Source organism: Anser anser (genome assembly GCF_964211835.1).
Source record: "Anser anser genome assembly, chromosome: 2".
NCBI classification, from domain to species: domain Eukaryota; kingdom Metazoa; phylum Chordata; class Aves; order Anseriformes; family Anatidae; genus Anser; species Anser anser.
The window spans coordinates 111916264-111938556 of NC_139721.1; the positions used below are offsets into that span (position 1 = coordinate 111916264).

Here is a 22293-nt window from a genome sequence, read left to right on the forward strand (position 1 = left end):
TCTGCCGTCACCAGTAGGTACTACTCTAAAAGCGCATAATGATTTTAATGAATTTTGTGGCTCAAAGTTGGACGCTGAAGGTGATTTGAAAGCATTCACCAGTGAAAAAAGGATAAGCCTTTATTGATAGCTAGTCAAAAGTGAAGACTTAGCTGTAATTATTTACAAATCAATTAATGGACCTTTCCTCTAACATCCTATCAGTCAAAGACTGGCTAAGAGCATAGGAGAACATTGATAAGAATACACCATGAAACAAAATCAATTGTCTTTTGTCATTTTGACAGAAGTGAGCTATACACGTGGATTAACCCAGAATGCAATATGAATATGTCCACAGGCTGGAAGATAACCCAATTTCATAAAATCAAGGTTGTCATAAGAATCCTTCATAACTGATGACAAGATTAGAACTTATCTAGCATCACAGTGGCAAGAATTAAAACTGCTTCTGGTGCAGAAATGGAACTCTTTAAAGTTAGTTTCTTCATCTTGGGAATCTGTCCTTAACGTCAGCTAATACAAAGAAACTATACCTGTATCACGTCCTTTAATGTCATATGTTTGTTATTGCAGCTGGCAGTTACATCGGTAAACAATATACATCTCTTGCAAATCGCTGGTGCAAGTGTGTTTGTGATTGTGAAGAAGAGTAGTCAGTATTTTTTCCCTTTATTTTTTAAAAGAAATCTTCTCATTTAATACACTCTCATGTACAAAGTCTTTAATTCAGATTTGACTACGAAGTTCTGATGATATCCATATCGTAACTCTGGCTGCAGCGTGACTCTACAAAAGTACAATAGGAACAAATCTTAAAATCTTTCAAAATAGCCAATAAAAAAACCATCTGAACCACTTCTGTAATTATCAGTAGAGCCCTAAGATACTAATACTGGAGCAATGTATGTAAATGAGAAGATTTAAAACTATCAGTTGTAGCAAATATTAGTTCTTCATGTGACTGCACCATGTGAAATTCTCAAGAAATTTTCAGAATTTTACCTAGTTTTTTTTACTTTGCACTCAGATCAGTAACAACAGTGCTCTGGTTTCTGTTTCCAGCCAGGCAGTGCATATTTCATAGCCTTACGATTAGGATAACTTCATTCCACTTGAGCATTCCTCATCTGCATGCGTCTGCTTCAGCTCCCTGAACTGGGTCTTCCCCAGGCTGCTTTTGAAAAACCCTAACGAAAGAAACCACTGCACACCCGCTCCTCCCCTTCCTCCTCCTTTTGGTGATTCAAGCTGTAACAAACTTTTCTGCATTTCCACAGCTTATTTTGTAAATCGTCCAAGGATCAGAGCAGTTGCTCTGCTTGTCTACTCAATTCATTTCTCAGCCTAAGATAGCTCTCAAGATTGGATCTCCTCCAAGATTTAAGGCAATAACTCTTCCTTACCAAACAGTACAAATGAGCATTGGTAAATGCAAGACCAAGAAAGCCTAAGAATTATTTAAATAAGCAGCAGGCCAAAAGTAAAAGCAAAACCCAAACCAAAAGTATTAAAAAGAGTATTATCAGTAATGTTTTGTGTATGAGAACAGAAGTCAGCAGAATAACCCTTCTGTAATATATGATGCAGTCATACAGATGACCTGGTTCCTGTTTCCAGGCTTGGTCTGTACAAACTCTAGTGGTTTGCTTGATGTCCACGTGGAGAAAGCTTTGCATTACTGGTTGATCTCAAGGGTAATCATGCAGGTGGAAGCGTGTGCCATTCTGTCAGAGGCTTGGGTCCTGGGATGGGGTGACTTTTGGGAAGGCAAGTTACAGTGGACTTTCAAGTGACTATAAGTATGTGATGAATGTTGGAAAGAAAGATAATGAAGTGTTAACTTTTAACACATTTTAACATTTTAAAACCATGAGAAGATAAAAGTGCGTGTGATGAGAGTTTGAGAACTATTGTGGTCCACATGCAGGATTCCCAAAGAAGCCTTCTCCTAGGTGCTCTGCCTAAACTTACAAAGATGTTAAAGTTTTTGGAGATACTAAACATAAAAGAATATTCAGTGCAAAAATAAATGAATGAAAAGAACAAAAGTTAGGAGAGCTGTGGTTGCCCTGGTAACCATAACTCCATCAATTAATGTCAGTTGGTTTTAGCTGCTGACTTCTTAATGTTTCCCTCTACTTATACTCATCAATAATTTTTAGATTTGATGTTTTTCTTATCTACTTTATTTCATAATTATTTATCTGTTGTTGGTAGTTTTGTCCCTACCCTCACTGAGTTGTTCAAAGACAACTTCTCTTCCTTCCCCTGCACCCTCCTTCCTCCCCAGGTGAGGCAGGGTGGAAGGGGCAGATAGGGAAATGCAGTATTGCAGCCAGCATCCAAGCAGCTTTCCTGGAATAATTTCCTTCTTAGAAAATCATTGTCTTGTCTGCAAGAAACAGAACTGTTCATTTAAACTTATTACACTTCTCATGTATCAAAATGACACAATGATGTGACAATGATGTAGACAGGTAGTAACATGGCAAAAATAACTTGTTTTCAGTGCATTTGACGCAAACTATTTCTTTTAAACATCAGAAGAACATTAGGTATATTTTCTGACACATGTCATAACCTTGGCTTTGGTTCAGGAGTGCTGACATGAGCTGGGACTGAGATGCTTTCTTTTATTTCTACTCCTGCTTTGGCTCTTGGTCATGGACTGACATACACTTCTTGGAAAAAGCTTTATACAATACGTTTTCTAGGCAAGAATCAGTTTGCTTGAGGGAAAAATTGACTTTGAATGAAAACAAGGTGAGTAGAGGAAAAAGTGTGAAAATACAAAGCATCAAATCACTGCTTGCCACCATCTTGAACTTTTATTTATTTATTTATTTATTTTTGCTTACCTTTGGTAGAGGAACATTTGGAAATAGCACAGCAGCAGTAATCAGCAATGGCTCGCTTGTAGAGCAGAGTTTGGAGGAATATCTGTTCTAGGTGATTTACTTGTAGCTTAAAAGCATTCTATACTTCTAGTATTTCTATCCGCTTTTGCCTGTTGCTCAATATTAAATACTGTTGGAAAAAACCTTGTATCTCTGCAAAATAGTTTTGAACTGTGTTTTAAGTCTTTCTATGTGGAGGAATTTCAGTGGAAGTAGACTAGATGCATTTAAGTAAAGTTCTGGTAAAGGTTTTTGTTCTTTTTTTGAGTGAAAAAATAAACAATAATAAAATATCTGAAAATCTATTGCAGATGTAGCTTTGTTGCTACAGAAGCAGTTGGACTATGATCATTTTGCATTCTCTTCACTCTGATAAATTAATCTGTAAGCTTTGATATTTGATATGAAAGCACTACATACTTAAGCATCAAAAGTATGTGTACATTGGACAGATTTGGATCTAAGATCTACCTCAGATCTACCTTCTGAAGCATCAAACTAAGCAGCCTAATAATACCTCATTATGAAAACATAAATCTTAGTTGACCAGATAGTTCTACATGGCTCCAAGAAGTACATTTGGCATCTGCATGAGCACAGTCTTTTTTTTTTTTTTAATCATAGTTTTCCCAGGCTTTTTCCCCAAATTACTGTACTATAAAACTTCTGAACAAACTCAAAAGAGCTTATCTTCCAATAACCATCTTAATCTATATTTGACCACCTAAATAAAATATTTTGGTATCCAAATTTGCAGATGAAGTGAACATTTTTACCTCTCTCTATATTTCAGATGCACAGGATACTGGGAATCCAGACATGGTTATTGTTTGGTTTAGTTTGCTGTTCATGCAGCAAATCACCCTTCTTTGACAGACCTCTAGGTTTAAATTTTAGATCTGTGCTTGCTCAATCCCCTGGGCTTGTTTGAAAATATTAAACATTTTTATAATAGTAGTATTTCACATATAATGCCCTGAAGATCCAGCATTTTGCTTTAACATCCCAAGGAAGAAATGCTCTTGACAGCAGACTAGGAAATTGAAATATAAACTTGTAGCATAAATCGCATACAAGTGCAAACTGGTATAAGGTGATGTAACACCTTACTTTTTCTAGTAAAATGAAGTGAGGAGGAAAGATGTTAATTACCTTATAGCTGCTGTTAATCACGTGTCATTGTTTAACCATATTTTATGAAATCTTTTTGAAATTGTAGTATTTTTAATGTCTCAATAATCACTTAAAAGCATAAGCCAGCCTAAGGATGGCTTTTACACAAAGGAAGACAGCTTTTCCCCCTGCCTTTGATAAAATTCCCTAATTGTATGTGAGTTCTGGTCTGTGTTGCTATTAGTGTTAGAAAACTTGTTTTACTTCATCTAAAACCCATTTGGACAATGTTAGCTCTAAGTTTTAATTCCATCTTGACTGCTCAGGACTATAAAAGAGAAACAGATACAGTTGAAGGAGACAGAGCACAAGTTTATATGAAAAAAAAAAAGAAAGATAAAATACCGTGGAATGAAAAAAAAAAAAAAGAGTAGGAAATGAAGGCAATATAGAAAGTAAATAGGAATTATGGAAAGGTGCATGAAGGAACAAAGGAAGGGCAAATACCAAATTTTAAACTTCTGGCAAAATAGCTTGTGCTGTAGGCTATACTACTGCTATCTTTTGGGTTAAGAAGAATTTTGCTGTTGCTTATACATGGACTAATATACAATGTTATGAACTCAGATAGATTGAATCAAATGGAAAAAAAGAGTGTAAAATAGATACTAATCTTTGACTTCAGGTGTTACAAGCTTAAAACAGAGTTGAAGGATTACAGATCCTCAAACTTTTGCTGAGATGTACTGGTGAATAAATGACACTTCACAGAGTCTGTATTGTAATCCCAATTATCAATATTACGGGTTTATTGTTGGCTTAAACTTTAGGGAGCAACCTCATACAGCAAGCGTGGTGTGCTTTTACAGTTGCTCATTCTAGCCTTGCGTCAGGATGGGGTTGCTAGCAGACACTAGTGTGGATTGTGCTGCAGTGGTATTTGTTACGTAGGATTATTCTATGTTGCTGCACTGTCAAAATGTAAAAACGCAAATGTGGTGAAGTTTTCCTACAGCTGTGCAATATGTTTTTGTCCCACAGGACAAATATGAACAGGTGGAAGGACATGAATTTTAAAACAACAGAAGGTAACAAGCCAGCCCAGCTCTGGCACCCATAAATGTGGCTGTGGGAATACAAACAAATTACTGTGGGATGAGTTCATTGGGTTTGTGGTACATTCATAGCATTGGCTACTGCCTCAGTACACGCTTTTGACTTGTGGTTAATGTGAAGTAGTCTGTCAGTGAGTGAATTCCTCTACACCAGAGGTGTGCATGGGGCAGTTCCCTAGCATGCCTGCTGGCCTGTACATTCACATGCTCCTTGTCCGGGTGCTTGTGCTCTGATATTGGCAGATAGCATTGTGAACCCTGCATCTTAGTACATTGCATGGCTTGAATGAGCGGGTATGTTTCAAATTATGTTTAACCTGATGAAGACAGAGTTCTGTCATACCTACACCATTTTGTTTTATTTTTTTAAATTGGGAATTGAAGCTAAATTTCAAATTCAAAATAGACAATAAGGTTGGTTGGTGTATTTGGCTGTCAAAAAACTGTAAAGTTGGCTTCGGTCTAGCTCTTATTTTGTGCCCCAGAGTACCTTTGTAGACATAAATTAAAGCATGCAAATACCTACTTGATCTGATGTTCTAGTAGGTAATTAGGTAACTTTTCTGGAAAAAAAAACTCTATCTGTAGCTATTCCCTTGAGGAGAGGAATAGAAGGAGAGAGAGTTATAGAAAGTAAGAAGATAATGTTTTAAATTACTCTGTGGTGTTGTACTAGTGCAAACCATTTTATGATCAATCCCTGCATTCAGAAATTTGATTCACATTGTTAGTTGGAACTGCACAGGGAGTGTGATCAGAAGATTTTCCATTTCAGCCCAGAGCAAGTAGATAATGTTGCCTCATGATTTTGAAGGGTTTTCTGTCCTTCTTGAAAATTTACCTAGGGATTCCTAGGGAAGAGTAAAGATATCACTGGTAATGTGATCTAGTTACCTAAAGAAAATTGAAAGGTCTTAAATGCAATCATTGTAAGTATTGGACAAAAGTCATTATTTAAATATAAAGTCATGAAGGAATAAATTTTCAAAGTATTGCCTGGAGGTTTAGGTATACTTTTTCTTTGTAGTGAGAGGAACAGTACATTTTAGACCTTGTCCTGTATTTGAAAGTGCTCAGTAGATGAGATCTGAGGGCATGTGAGTTTAGAAAATATTGCTTTAGGAGGTCCAGATTGAACCTTGAAAGCTATGTATAGTCCTCAAAGCCTGGCTTGCATATTCACTTTCCCTGTCATTTCAAGGTGAGGAGAACATTGTTTGCTTGCAGGCTTTTCATTAATGTTGAAAGGAAATCACAAGAACAAACAGCTCTCATGGTGGTTTGAATTTCTTTATATAACAATCCATGTAAATAGTTGTGCATATCCAAGCTAGACATAGCTTTAGGGCTGCAGTTAAATTGCCAGCCTACATGCCAATTTCACTAAAGTTGGACAGCTCTGGGTTATGTGCAGCACTTGCAGTTATATGAGTAATGTTTAGAAAAGCCGCTCATTCTTTTTGGAAATAAAGGCTAGATGCCAAGTGGATGGATGAGTAGTTTGGATGAGAGGTTGGGGGGAGAGCTGGGCAACCCGTAGAAAACCTATCCATTTTATTCCTTATGAACTGCTTTCACCTTGGGGTTGCTCTTAAAATATTGCACAAACAACTAAGCAATGTCTTTTAGCCAGCTGCCGTAGCCATTCCCTTTGAAGCAGATGTGCTACCCAAGTCTGCCAGCACATTCAAACATCAGTGAATGATCTTGGTGTGCCTTTGGCTTATTAGGAGTGATGCTTGCTACTGGATTTTCATTCTGTTTAGAGACAGAGCTACTATAATGAGGTCTTCTTTATCTGCTAAGACAGAGAGAAAGGCAATCGTAACTACAACAAAATAAGCTGAGCACAGTTTACCTGAGTATGGGGGTCCATGGTAAAACAAGACATTTGCCCACCCAATAAACCAAGTTCAAGAACTACTTGCAAATCCCTAAAGGGGTCAAGGGCTTCTCTCTCAGGTGTTGGGTATTGAGCAACCTCTGGTGAGTGGCCATGGCTGATGAGATAAAAATTAGCTATAAATGACTGACCGCAGACTTTTCATATCGTGTGGTTACCCAGCTCTGAGTCTGGCTTAGCTGGCTACATATCCACTCTGCTTGCTGATGCCCAGTGCAATGAACTGTATTGGTTCTACTGTGTTTTTAGCTGTCAATGGAAGAAGCGACAAGTTCAGACAGAAGTGCAGTTTGCAACAAGAAGAATACTTGGTTCATGGTGACAACCAGGGGTGCGAGGGCATGGCATCTAAGGAACCAGTTGCATGGGAGCAAAAATTTTTTCTCAAGCACTGAGGTAGGTGCTGCTGTTACCAGGACAGCAAGGCTGCTGTCAGTCTACAGTACCAAAGTTATGGAAGCAAGTGACTGGCTGCTGGGCTGCAGGGAAACCTTCACCATATGTCCTTGCCACCAGTAGAGCCACAGGGTGCTGGTGGCATGCTGTAAACCATCTCTGTCCCTAGGCAGAGGTCCACAGCGCATGTACAGCATGGAGAAACTGCTGTTGGAGCGACATGGTGGAAAACAGCTCTTGCTTGCATGAAATGAACAGTTTTAAACAGGAAGGATTAAGGTCAGGATGCAAGGACCCCTCCCAAGAGATGTTCTGGGGAGCAGAGGGAAGGGGAGATCAGCGTGGAGACAGGACTGAGGGCTGTAGTGGTAGGGAGGAGAAAGGAATCCTGTGCAATCTGGAAGAAGGAACAAAGTAAAAGAGGGGATGCAAAGCAGTGGTGGGACAGGGTCCCCTGCACCGGTGCTTAATGAGATCTGGTGTATAGATTGGGAAGGGCATGAAGGCATGCAGCAGCTACCTGTGCAAACATGGGAGCCCTAGTAAAGAAGTGCATCGTGCTGTAAAACAACGTAAAACAAGCAGAATCACAACAGAAAATGTAAAACATGGCAAATAAACACCCTGCAGTGAATGTGCATTATTTAGTGCTAGTATTGACCTGACAGGCTGTTGCAGCTCACTGGTTTTGGTCATCAAAGTGTTGTACCATGCTTCTGAAAGCGGTGGCTGAGCTGTTCACCCCAAGCCTCTGCCCTCTCCAAATGTGCAGGGCCATTTTTGCTTCCAGCAGCTACAAGTGCATCTTGTATTAGCTTTGAGTGTTCCAGAACTAGCCATAGTAAACACTCTGGGCTGGGTTTGAAGTTGGTGAGACCCTGACATGAGTGGCATGTGGGATAGGTATCCCTGCTTACTGCACCCTTGTTTTGCATGGGGGAAGTGTGGTAGATGTTTCTGCTGTGGAGTAAGATTGGTGAAGATTGTGTGTGCAGTCTGTGTGCTTGGCTTTTTGGACAGTGAAATCTATAATGCTACAGAGTAGTCCTTTGGCAATACTTTCAAGATGTGGAATAGTAAGACTTTAAGAAAATATGAATTAAAAAAGGTCCTTTAACAGTCCTTTCAAATGCATAAGATCTTTGCTCTTATCTGTTGAAAAAAAAATAAATGTGAGATAATCAGGGTGAAAGGGTGTCAAAATACTTGTGAGTAAACAATAAAAGACTGTCTAAGCATATGTAGTCCTGTGTGTAAATCAGATTGTTTATTTTGAGGTTATATCCTCAAAGCAGCTGCTCACAATAGCTTGTTGTACCGGTTCTACAAGATTTTCTGAAAGAAAATCAAGATACAAATCTTAGTTTGCTGCCAACATTTGTTTCACGCAGGCGTCCTGCGTCTTTGTACCCTGTGCTGGCAGTCTTTATGTTTTGAGAAGGAACTTTGTTTCTCTTTCCCAATCAAGAATAAATGCAGCGCAGGACCAAAATAATGGGGGAAAAATGTTTCTTTGCATTTTTGTTTTCCTTTCAGAAGCTTGAAGTTAGGAGGGAGAAATACTAGAAACTGAGCTAAGTGCTTTAGAGCACGTTTAGCTATAATCGTTCATATACACACATGAATCTCTCTCCTTTTATTACCAGCCCTCCATGAAATGTGGAGATTAGCACTAGTCATGCGGAAGCGTTTAAAAATTCAAGCAGTGACAATAGGAAGTGTCAGACAGTAATGGAATAAGTACAGCAAAATTACAGAGACAGCAGCTATTCATTAATAAATTAAAACCTTGTAGGTTATTTTTTATTTATTTATTTTTTTTTTAACTGAAGGGCTCTAACATGCAGATGATATTCCTTTGAAAGTAACTTTATGCTGTCCCTCTCACCCTGTTTGAAAAATAATAATAAAAATCCCTTTTTAATCATAGACTGAATCATTTATTAATACTCCCGACCATGTGTTTGGAAGTAAATTTAGCACGCAAGAACTGGAACCACAGCCACCTCCACGGGACAGGTGGGGAACTGTGAGGTGCAACCCCAGGCATGGGGCTATGAAAATAGGGTGAACAAGAGCAAGACCTGGAGCAGCGCTGTCCCTTTCTCCTACTCTCTGCTTGCTGGAAACACTGGTGTTGTGTGCAACACAGCCAAAATGTGATGTAAGGAAGGACCAGCTAAAGGGCACGATGCACTGGGGTAATTTTGGCGGTGCTACTGGGAGGTATGGGGTGGCGTTCCCCTGGTGCGCAGCCCAGCCCACGGGCTCGACATGGGATTCCCTGCCTTGTGACTCAGTATTTGGCAGGGGACAGCCTCGCCGCCCCCCTCCGTTTTGGGCCCGTGCGCTCGGAACACCGCCCGGGTCGCCGCGCTCATGTTTTCCATCTGAAAGCACCGAGGGCGGCTGAAGCGAGCGGGCCACCCAGTGCTTCCAGCCAGCAGCTGCGGCAGCGGGTCTCGCCTCGGCCAGGGCCGAGCGTGTTCTCACTTACCCGCATTCCATATGGGTGGCCGCGGACCCCTCGGGAAAGCGCATTTTCTCACTATCTGGAGGTGGCAGCTATTGTCTGCCTTTCCAGCTCTGCTGCTCAGAATGGTTTTCTGCCGCTTCCTGCGTCTGCGGTGTTGTGTGCGTTTAATGGTCTTGAAACAACGCATAGGAGAAAACCTTTCAGATCTGCAGCTCTGCTACAGAGCTCTGCTTAATGAGAAACGCTTGTTTTCAAAAAGTTTTTTTTATTAAATAAAATCCCTTGTTCCTTTCTTCATCCCCTGCCCCTTTTGCTCCTTCTTTTTCCCAGCTGAGGGCTAGAGGTGACTTCTGCATGCAACATAGCTTTCTGATCATCTCTCTGAAGGTTAAGTCCCCCTGATCTTCTGTACAAAAATGCCACTTCTTATTAAATTTTTATGAACTAAGCTTATTAACCCGACTTTCATTTTGTGTAAACTGTAATTAAAGTGTATGAAGAATTTGACTTGCAGCATGCCCTTCTGGGTTGATGGTTGAGTCTGCCTTAGCAGCATGGATCAAGAGCACACTGAGACACCGATTATTTTTTTCTTTAAAGGAGGACTTGGGTCATTTCATGGGGGGCAACTGGAGCCTCTGAAAGAGGAACCTGGGAATGCTTTTTCCTTTTGGCAAGATTTCTGCAGCCACATGTGTATGGTATGGATCTCTGGCTGGAAATGAAGGAACGAGCTCAGCTCACAGCCTGCTCTAGCAAAGTCAACGTGTTCCTAGTCTCCAAATAGCTGCTTTATTAGGTGATGTTTTAAATTTCCTTCTGCCCTTTTTTTGGAGGGTATTTCTGAATAAGGTAGAGAGGAGTGACATTGTCTGTGACCCTACAAGAAACGTTGCTAGAGCAAAGTGAACATTGTTCTGAGAAGCTTGCAAGGACAAATTTGGTTGGAGCACAGGCAGGCTGGTGAATTTCAGAGATTTGAGACAGGCTGGGGAGAGGCCAGTGTGTGTGTGCAGTGCTAGTTTGTTTCTGCACTCTGACTTTTAACAGTTACCTCACCATTTTGAGTGCTTATTTCTACCACCCTTAGGCCAATCTAGTTATTGTAATAGTTATACATGTTTGCAGATAAATCTATGATAAAAGCCTTTTTGTACATTTGTAGATGTCTAAAGGCAAAACTGCCATCAGAGACACTGCTCAGTTTATTGCCAGTTTTCTTCCCCCAAACTCCAAAAATTCATGCTAAGATAGCCAGCTGGTAAATGATAATTTGCCAGCAGTATTTGCAGAATTGTTGTTGTTGTGTAACTTTCAAGCTACGTTTCTTTATACATTATAATCAACTATGGACTCTACTTTTTTTTTTTTTTTTTCTTTCAGTATTTTATAGCCATTTCAGGGGAGGAAAATACTAAAAATAAAATATGATCCATGTTTAACGTGACTGAGCCCTCCTACAAATTAAGAGTTGAGAGAATTGTTTTAAGTAACATGGTTTTTAAGTTTGGATATCGTTGATAGCTGTGACTGTGATGCTGACGCTAGCAGTAGGTAGCAATTTCTACCTTTTTTTTTTTTTTGGTGGCTGATCTGATTATCTCTGCTTCTGCTTCTTTACACTGTGCTGCATGCAGCCTGCTCTTTACAACCAGGATACACATATTGAATGGAAAGGCTCAGTGCAGTTGTCCTTGTAGTTTTAATCTCCCCTTGCCAAGGTTTTAAAAGCAAGTCTGGTGTGTTGTTGACTTAAAAAAAAAAAATATTAAAAAAAAAAAAAACTCACTGAGCAAACTATATGTAATGTATGAGCTACAGTGTGGCCAGTCCCTATGTGTTAAGTGCTAATCCACTCACTTCTGGGGGGGCAGAGTTAGAGGATGACTGCTGATTATTTTTCTTGTGGAGTTTTGTCCCTTTGGGAGAGTTTCTTTCTTATTTCCTCTCATTCTGCATATAAAATACCCTTGGCTGGTTCTGTTCATGGGGATCCTCCCTCACAAACAACTGAAGCTGATAACCGCTGGCACCCTCCCTTGCATCCCCGTGCCCTGGCCACAAGACTACTGGCTGGGTGCTTGCCTCAGCGCTGCTCCTGGCCTGTTATTTTGGAGGGCAATCAGTTTTTCCCCCTTGATGTCCTGATGAATTCACTGGCTACAGATGGCGAGAGTATTTTCTTGTCCCTTGGTTTCTGATCCATCCTGTGACTTAGGGTACAGCGAAGCAACAAAGCTTGACAAAGGGAAGATGTCTGCTTGTCCCATAAGAGATTGAGCATGGCCTTTCATGATGCCCCTTTTTTTCCAGATGTAACCAGATGTGGTGTTTCTGGTGAGAGGCTCTGGGCTAGCCTGTCATGTCAGTGCAGTCATGTCTTTGCACTTGAATTGCTTCTGGTATATGCCTTAATTAATTAATAGTGTATCTGTCCAAAGAAGCCTCCTCTCTCCTTAGATAGAGGTTTCTCATTTAAAACACAGTAAGAGTGTTTCTTTTGATGCTATTCTTCTTTCCCCTGTGCAGGGGCAAGCCAGCATTGTTGTGCATGCAGTGTTGGCAGGCAGTTCCCTCGCTGTGGCCAGAGAGCAGGAGCTCTGAGCCGAGCCATGGCAGACGGCCTTGGAGGAACTGGGCTGTGTTCCTAACAAGGCACCCCTTTTTTTGAACAGGTGAAAACCCACCTTTCTGACACACCCATGTATAACTTGTCTGGGGGCAGATGTCTGTCAGGGCTGCTTTTTGCTGTCCTGAGAATATAACAAAAGGTTAGCAAAATATTTAAACTGTAACATATTCACAGGCTGAGTGCACAAGGTTTATTTAAAGGAAGAGAGTGCTATTAATGGAAAGCATGTGGTTTACTTTTTTCCCCCCAAAGTGGGAATGTTACTTTGGGATTTGGCATGCTCTTCCATACAGTACGTGAAATGAAGAGAGAAAGGTTTGGGGAAACTTTCCATACATTCATGTCCACTTTCTCTCACACAAGGTGAGAAAACTTACCAATTATTGTATTTTGTGTGCTCATATTTTACTTGCTAGCTTTTGAGCAGTATTTTTAATTTTTCCTTTACAACCAAAATATGCTTTTGTCTCCTTTATAGTAGCGATACATTGATAATCTGAATTAAGTGCAAATTATGGGTGTTGATTAGGAGTGATAGGAGAAAAAGACAATACAGCTGTTGCAAATGCTTCATGATACTAAACTGCCAATTTTAAAGTTCATTTCCTTGCATTTAAAGTGAAATATTTAAAGTAACCATGAGTAGCTGGAAATGTTGCTATACTTAAAAAAAAGATCATATCATACGCGATACTTGGTTGTCATTGTGTCAATTATGGCTTGTCAGGCAACATTAGTCTTTGATATCTGAAATTTGTGGAAGGTGTTTATACTTCTCAGTGCTTTTTAGCACTCTCCTGTGTGTTTGGTACTTGCAGGGTTGAATAAGATACTCAGCTCTACAGTCTAATATTGGCAAGACTGGTAAAATGTTGCATGAGTCAAGCAAATGTTGTACCAGGTCTTTGCACGATCCTGGGGGAGTGTGCAATGGCCCTACCAAAAATGAGAATGGCAACTTGCAGTGTGGCATGCAGGATTTCAAGCTTTTTCAAAAAACACTGCAAGCTCTTAATTTAGAAGGTCATGCTGAGAGTGGTCGTGCCTTCCCACCCGTTTGAGGAACACAGCTCACAGCAGGAGAGAGACACAGGAAGATGGCAGCGCACAGGGCTGTCCTGTGTAACATGGGTTTTCTGCCCTTGTGTGACCTGGCACCTTGCTGCACCCATGCTGGAAGTTTGAAACACTTGGATTTCTGTTCAAGCCATTAAGCACTTCCATCTAATGAAAATAACCTTCTTTTAAAAAGGAAAACACTAAACCAAATGATAACTGACTTTTCTTTCTCTGCTAATGACTTTTTTTTTTTTTTTTTTTTTTTTTTTTTTAGATTTGAGAGCTTTTGGAGTGCTTAGCCTTGCAAGTTCAAATTTCTTTTTTAAATTGCTTTACAAAATCACAGGATGTTTCTGTGGTAAATGTACATCTGTGTTGGCTTTCGTTGAGCTTTGGAAATAGGTCAGGAATTAAAGCTCTGGCTTTGCGGTTCTAAGGAAAGCCCTTAAGAAAGTCTCTCAGACATAAGAGGGTAAAGAGGGGTCACCAGAAATGCAGTTTGAACGTCTATAGATTGTGTGGTCTCTCTTGTCTACATGTATGTGCAACTATACTCTACACACACATGTATGCGTGAGCTTTTTGAAATGGTGTTCTCCAGTACTTGCTTAGAAAAGGCATTACTACAGGGGAAAAAAAGAGGTGGTCGTGGGAAAACGTTGAGGGAAATTCTTTGCTGTGGTGGTGGTAACTCCTTGTGTGCCTCAGGTTTAGCCATATGTCCTGAGCTTAGCTCTGTTGCTTTGTGCACCTCTGTGGAAAAACCCTGTGAGGCTTGCCTTTGCTGTGTGGCTGCATTGCCATGGAAACCAGCATGAACCAAACCCTCACGCTCCAGGCCTGCCTGCGACCACACAGAGGTCACGCCGGCATCTGCCCTGCGCTGCCCTCTTGCATTTTGCAGGCACTGCTAAGATGGAGGCAGTGAGAAGAGGGATGGCGGCTTGCAGGGGAAGGGAGGAGGAGCTGAATTGCCCAGGGAGCATGAGTGGCCAATAAAGTGTGGCAATAGTACGATCCAACTATTTTGCCCAACCCCCAGATATTACTGGTTTGCTGTAGTTTGATATATGTTGCTTTTTCGATCCCAGAAAAACAGTGGAAGCGTGTAATTGCTTCTACAGTGGTGGGAGGTGCTGGGGTCCTTTCTTATCCCCTTGCCCTGGGGCTCGGAAGGGCGCTTTGGAGGAGCTCTGGGTGAGCTCCAGAGGGTGCACTGGTGGAGCAGGGCACAAAGAGTGGGGGAGAAGACTGTTGACACTGGAGTTAAACCTGGACATGGTTTCTGTAGCTTCTCCTTCAACATTTAAATTAATTTAAAAAAATAAAATAAAAGCCTTAGGGGGAAAAACAAACAAACAAACAAAAACAAACAAAAAAAAACACAAAAAAACAAGCAAGCTAAAGAGAAAGGATGCAAAACAAGATCCAAGCTTTGGTGTAAATGGAATTCCCCTATTCATGTCCTTCCCTTCCTCCTAGGGATCTTACATAGCAGGATTACCATGTGTGAGAGACTTTTTCTGTGCAACAGAATAGGAGGGCAGAAGGAAAATAGGATGGAAGGAGAGAGAAATGTTTTTTGGTGTTTTTTTATTTCTTTTTCCAAAGTGCCTTTTAACTTTCCTTTGGCATAAGCATCTTCTTCTCTCTCTCCCTAAGTCCCTTATTTATTAGACCTGTGAGTTGCCCTTCAGCAATGTCATAACAGTGTGGCCTTTTGCTACCCTAAAACATTAATTTCCAGGCAAACTGTGTAAGTAGGCTGTCTTCACGGTGTGCACAATTGTTCATTTTTGTGTGCCCAGGTTACTCTGACCCTCTCCTCCTTACCTTTCTCCCTGCCCCCAGGGCTCTCCGCATGTACTGAGATGCAGCACAGCCAGCAGAGCCCCTGGCCCCTGAATACTACCTTCAGATGGAGGAGGGAAAATAACATCTACAGGCACGGTAAGGAGGACCTGTTTCTTTGTTGTGAACATTGCTGAGTTTAACTGGCAAAAGGTAAGCATGGCTAAAGGTCAAGAAATCTGAGTCTGACATAGACCATGGTTAATGTACTAAATCAGTGCAGCTTCAAAGGTACTTCTCCCTCTCTGTAGCTCTGGCTGTCTTTTTCCTGAGGTGGCTGAATCAAACCAGACTATCTGGCTGGGAAGATGGATGTATTAGCAAAATCCTTGCTCCATGTTTATTTCTTATCCTGCCTTCCAAGCAATCTGTGGAGCCTATGGGCAGCCTGCCGTCATGTCAAAATACTTTAAGCGTGGCCTCTTCCTACCTTGTTGCACCCTTTTACCTCCTCTGCTTGCCCCCTGCTGATTCAGATGGCAGCATTAGTGTGATGACAGTCCCGCACAGTTCTTGATAGAGTGCATGTGCCAAAGCCAACCACAATTATCCCCCCAGCTCATGATCTGGGCTGCAGGGTGAGATCATTGTCATGAGGTCACCATGCTGCGGTACCCTGTAGGTCCAGCTCCCAGCTGCACGTGGCTTGTTGTCACGTACGTGTATCACTGCTAACCATGTCTTCATGTGATGATACACTGAACATGGCTTGCTGTCCTTTTTTCTCTGACAAGTAGCCTCCCTAATTTAGAAGTCTTCACTTCTTCATGTGTTTTGTTAATGTACATTTTTTTCTGAATTATAGGTTTACTTCCCTGTACATGTCCTATCAAAAAAGAAATGAGCTGATAAAGATTTAAATATGCATTCTAGGCATGAAGATGACAACATTCAAGTTCAAAAGGAAAAAAATCTGAAAGTCAACCCTGTTTTTTTCTTTTTTTTTTTTTTCCTTGCAACTTTTAAAATGTCACTGCCAAGAGCAGTGACCACAGTGGTGAATGAAGCTATGGAAAAACAGAGCTGAATCTGCATTTTGATGTTGTTTTCATAAGATCTGGTCCCCTCCTTTTTGAAATTGTGAGTCAGGGAAATGTGTGCACAGAAGCTCAGAAATAAATACCTGGACTCTTTTTAGAATGAAAATACTTGGAATGCATAAAGATTACCTTCATGCATGTGCTTTGTTTGTGAAATGAATTGGTGAAATTTGGCACGCTTCTTAAAGAGACCTTTTGCCAGTCTTTCCCCATAGTCTTAGGTCATGCCTTTGCATAATGATGTGATCCGTGGTGGGCAGGAATATTCAGCCTAACTATGAATAATGGCAGTATTTGTGGTGAACTGGTCATGACATTCTCACTTGAGCATTTCTCTTTGGGAACTACGTCTTCAAGTCATGAGACTTGCAGTAATGTCAAGAGTGAGAGCAGCACAGGAATAGCCTGGGTGAGGGGAAAAGGGGACACTTGTTTTACAGGGTCCACCATAGAAGGAGAAAGGAAAGGGGAAAGGAAAAGAAAGGAGAAAGGTGAGGGGAAAGGGAAAAGGGAACAGGATAGGGAAAGGGAAAGGGATAGGGAAAGAAAAGAGAAAGGGGAAGGGAAAGGGAAAAGGGGAAAGGAAAAGGGAAAGGAAAGCAGCAAAGAGTGAGGGGAAAAGGGCAAAGGGTAAAGGGAAGGGGCAAAGGGAAAGGGAAAAGGGAAAGGGAAAGAAGACTTGCTTTAAATACTGACATTTTTACAGTCGTCTCTTTGTGATACTCTCTCCACCCCCAGATATTCTCTATGTCTGAATCAGCACGTGTCTGCAGCCTTGTGCATAAAACCCACTAGAGTCCCAGTGAGGGGAAAAACAACTTGTAAGGAACTAGGTGAGTAGAGAAGTAAAGGGGAAGCATCGAGTTGGGAAGAGCTTCTCAGTAGTCCAAAAACCCACAAACTTAAAAAACAGCACATGCTTTTAAACATGCTGGAATCAGACACACTACCTCAGATTTGGATTATCCTGGGCAGAGGAAGAAGAGGAGCATGTTAATTATTGGGATCATGTTTAAATAGGGACACTATGTAAACACTGTCATGCCAGAATGAGCTACTTCCATCATGCCTCATTTGTGTCCATTGTTTCTAAGCTTTAGGTATTTGGTGTCTTTGAAGGTTAGATTTCTAGATGGAAGCTATTTATTACTAAGTAGAAAGGGATGTGTGAAAAATGCAGGCCTCCCTACTGCAACTTACAAAGGCAAAGAAGCTCCTGTGGGTAAATACTTGCGGTAGTTGCATATAGGAACAGTTTGGACACTATAGTTTTGAATAAAAACAGGTTTAAAGTACTGTGGTCATGCTGATTAGATGTGTAGGCTGCAACTGCTTTGTGTTGAAGCAAAAATATGTTTACAGGAAGACTAGTGAAATGGTAAAGGAGTATCTGTGGTTCAGGGGAGAAGAATTATTAATGTTCCAATGACTTTTGTAAACTGAAAGTTTGGGAAGCTGGTTGTGGGCTAAGAAAACCACAAGTAATCAGGCTTGGTTTAAATTCAGTCTCCCCAGATTTGTTTAAATATGTGAGTAGGAATCCAAATATTGTGGTGACAGAAGAGCTGACACTCTTTATGTCCTTCACATATTTCAAAGTGGTGTTGCTGAAGACAGAATAGTGACTGTTTTGGAGATTTGTTTCCTTATTGTACCATTTCTTTTTCACTAAGGATGTGGCTTCAACCAGTTATTTACTTACTTGCCCTCAAACAGGATTCCACTTTTTTTAATACCTTTCTTTTCTCAGTTAGTGTCCAAAGCACAAGTCCTCAGTATTGGCTTCTGCAGAAAGTCCAAGGCTGCAATTCCATGTGACTCCAAAAGGTGAAAGATTAAGAAAACAATCATGATGTCTGATTTCTTTTAATCTGCTTTTATTATGCAAATAGTCTCTGTGTTAGAATATCCTCACTGGTAACCCCTTTGCAGTTATCAAATGCCTCTGCTTTGTTTCAGTTCTTAACCAGCTGTAAAAGACATTTTATTGCCTTGTATATTTTTCCGCTGTAAAACTCACCACTTCTGTAGATTGCTTCAGTGCTACTTTACAGATAGCTCAAGAATGGGGAGTCTTTAAACATTTAGTGTAGGCGGTGGCCAGGTACACACCGACTAGTATGTCCAGAGCAAGCAGCATCCTGCCCAGGGGTTCCCCCGGCATGAGGCCATGGTCCATGCGCCGTGCCGCCGGCGACCGGCTGGCTGGTGCCTGCTGCCAGAGCTGCTCGCCAGCAGGCATGGCTCCTGCTGAGCCTCGCTGCAGGGTGTAACGTCTTTGCAGTCAATTAACAACGTTGCTATTTAAAAAGGTCCAGATTCCTTCCTGATTCGGCAGAGCGCTTCAATACATGTTCAAAGTTAGGTACTTGATTAAAGTTTTCTGTAATAAAGATGTGAAGTCTTGTGCTTGAGGATAGACAGGTAAGTGCGTTCCCAAATCAGGGCCTGACATGTTACAGTTCTTAGAGGTTTCCAGGAATCTTGAATATCCTGAAATACTGACTTTGCTGCTTTCCAAGCTGAGTATAACCTACAACTGAAAAACAAACTCAAACCGTATTACTGTGAAATATTCCGGAAAGCCTTTTAAAATACATTTTCCAGTCATTACTGAGGCTTGTCTAGTCAAAAACTGTTTACATTTCAGTAACCTTAAATAAATAAATAAAATGACATAACCCTGGTTTTCAGGAAACTGAGTTTTTAAAATATAAATAAATAAATAAATTGGTAAAATGAATAAATTCTAAGTAGAGGGAGAAAGAAGCCATAACTAATTGAGTTGTTAGACACGTCCTGACTGTAACATTTCTCACATTTCAAGGTGGTATTTTATGGCTTGCTGCCTGTGGTCAAGAAATGAGTTTTAGGAGAACCAAAATCCAAGTTTTCACCACAGTACTTTATTTAACAATGTATACCAATTTCCCTACGCTTATTTTCTAATGTATAATGCCCACTTACACACTTATTGTAATATCCTACCGATAAAGTATTAGAATATTTATTAGAAAAACATCTTTGCTCCAGTCCAGATTGTTAAAAGCAGACTCAAAGCTATTCTCTGACTGACTGTGATTGATTTGTACATATAACCACTGTGTTGCTTGTGAGAGTGGGTCTACCCATCTTACTACGAGGTCTAAACTTGGCATTTTCTGTAACAGTATACTAAACAGTCATAGTTCGTTATTTCATCTTCTGCAATATCTGATCTTCTAATATTCCCACTGAATATAGTACAAAGCTCCAGCTGACTTCAGAGACTTGTAAACTCAAGACCCAAATAATTCTTAAACACCATTTGTGGTAAGGCAAGGCAGGAGTCACAGATCAGGGACTGTCTCCAGTTCCCACTCTAGCTTCTCTGCACATGTTTTGGGGGTAAGGCTCTAAGCCTCATGCCTTACCACATTTATTTCAGAGATGTTGTGCTTTTGTTGGTGCAATGCTTGAAAGCTGAGAGGTGCAGGTTCTGGAAGCAATGAATTCCAGAGGGCTGGGGCAAGCTCTGCTACAAGTCTGGCCCCCCAAATCCACATCCTACTAGAAATTCAAATGAAGTTCATTGAGAAATCTGTCTTCCTTTCACTTGCTCCAAACTTCCATACATTTCAGGTGAAGCATTTGGGGTTCAATCGTGCAAGCTGCTTTTGATGAAAATGTTCCATTTCCAGCCCCTCCCAGACAGGGGTGAGCCTGAGCTAGGAGACTGCATTAGAAAACATGCAAACTCTGGAAAAGTTTGGACCACATGTGAACTTTGCCACGGATCAGATATAAATAATCCTGTTCAGAACCTTACAGCACAATTGAAACAGAGCTTTTGAAGAGACTGAACTTGGATCATGGTTTTATGGCTATCTCTAAAATATTTTATTGCTGTTTTATGACACCAGGGTGTAAATTATGGGGCTGTAAAAAATTGCAATGTGAAGGTTTTATCCTTTGCTTATGTACAAAACATAAATAATGCCATTTTGGTTTTAGGCTAATATATATATATACACATATATAGTGCAGCTTTGGAAGCCATGTGTATTATAGAAGGGTTACTTTGAACACTTTACTCAATATTTTTTTAAGTGTGGGTACATGGTTTGTGTCAGTTGGTAGTGTGTAACTGTTTTCAGTCCACTGATATAGGTCAGAGAAAACAGAATAATGAGGGGAAGAATGGGGGGGGGGGAAGTGTGTGTTATATGTATGTATGTATGTAAATACCATTAGTGTGTAAGGATCAAAGAGGAAAAGTCTTTTATTATATGAACTAGTATAACAGAAAATTTATTTTAGAAGCACAAGACCTTGTTCAGGCCTGAAACAAACCTTACACAGTTTGTGTGTAAATATAATGAACTGGTTTATATGCTATGTGCACAGGTACACACGTGCTTATGTATATGCGGTTAAATATATGCAGCAACAGCTACAATATTGACTTGTTTGTCTTATTGCATGTTCTCTGTTTTTAGATTAGGGTTGGTAACAAATGAAAATGTTTAGCCTTCTACTACTTTTTAAAGCTAACATAAAACAATATAATTCAAGGAATGTGTTATGCTTCTGTGTTAAGGGAATTAAAGATCTATTCCCTTTGGTTATGACTTCACCAGAATTCATCAGTAGCTTACCCTGGCTTTTATCTCTTTGGCTTTGTTACTGGTACTCCTTCAGATTTTGTTCCATCCCATGTTGATGTGATTCATCATCATTTCCTTCCACTGTCTCATGCTGAGTGACCATGGGCAGAAAACTCGTTTTCATCTGCTCCTTAGTTAACATTCTTGTTCCAGTAGACTCACTCAGACAAATTATTTCACAAATTATGAAAGTTATTTTACATTTGTGAACTCCATGTTATCCTCCTGCCGCCAACCTTGGTATCAGTGTCCTTTCCAGTCTCTGAGAAAAATGTTGTTTTATACTGATTGGGATGCTACTGAGGTGTTAAGCATGGTTCTCTTCTCTTCCCCGGATCTGGAAGGACTAGGGTGAGACGTGTGGCTATAGTGGTATGAAATATGTGGTTTCTACTGGTTCTAAGTGATTATTGTTCAAACTTCTTCTAGGTAATGTCTTCACTTTGCTACAAGATGCAGATGGATCACTCCTTGCCAGCTTTCAAGGCAAATATTGCTGTATAGTCCTTGCCCTCAGCAACATCCTCAGTGTCCTGGTGATGGGTGCTTTGAAAGGATTGGGCAGAAGAGACGTCATGCTGCCTCTGCACATCAGGCTCTCTGTTCTGTAAGTACACTGGATAAACTCCTGGCCACAAGTTGGCATTTCCAAGTTTAACTACAGTGTTTTGACTTAAAAACATCTGGAAATTTTCTAGTGATTTTGATAGGATTTTATGCTTTTTAGAGAGGTTAAACTTTATATCTAGCTAAAATAAATATAAAAGGAACTTCTATGTTGATTTATTAGTTCCTATAATCAGCAGATGCTCCTGTATCACAAGTATGCCATAAATGACAGGCAGCATCTGATAAAATTCATTATTTTGCTTCGGCTTCTAACAAGAAAGGAAGGAAATGCTTTTGGATTTATTCAAGATATATTTCCTAAGACCTGTAATATGTCTAGTGGTGTCTCTACATATATAGAGAGGGGGATGTTGAAATATTATGTCAAGAGGTGTACAACTTTTACAGAGATTTCCAACTTCAAGAGCAATGTGTCTGCAACCCAACTGTACTTAGTTTAGCTGAAATAAACATTTTGGAGAAGAATCTAGCTGAATGGTCATTTTTGGTCTGGCAAAGGGGAAACCAACAGAGTGCCTGTTATTAGTTTGAT

At 40.4% G+C, this 22293-nt stretch overlaps 1 protein-coding gene across 18 annotated transcripts in view; it reads left to right on the top strand.

Moving 5' to 3' along the window:
• LOC310895664 (uncharacterized protein) overlaps window positions 1-22293 on the top strand; it is a 287632-nt gene that overhangs the window by 177782 nt on the left and 87557 nt on the right. For 10 of the 18 annotated variants that reach the window (XR_014580842.1, XR_014580843.1, XR_014580844.1 and 7 more), the window contains exons 6-9: window positions 15446-15544; window positions 17224-17318; window positions 18236-18312; window positions 21561-21738. Coding sequence is in view for 2 of the 18 variants with exons in the window: in XM_083827194.1 (XP_083683320.1) it covers window positions 15466-15544; window positions 21561-21738 (257 nt within the window). In the remaining 16 variants the exon portion in view is untranslated. The remainder of the gene's footprint in view (window positions 1-15445; window positions 15545-17223; window positions 17319-18235; window positions 18313-21560; window positions 21739-22293) is intronic. The other 8 variants (XR_014580836.1, XR_014580837.1, XR_014580838.1 and 5 more) reach the window with 1 other exon arrangement.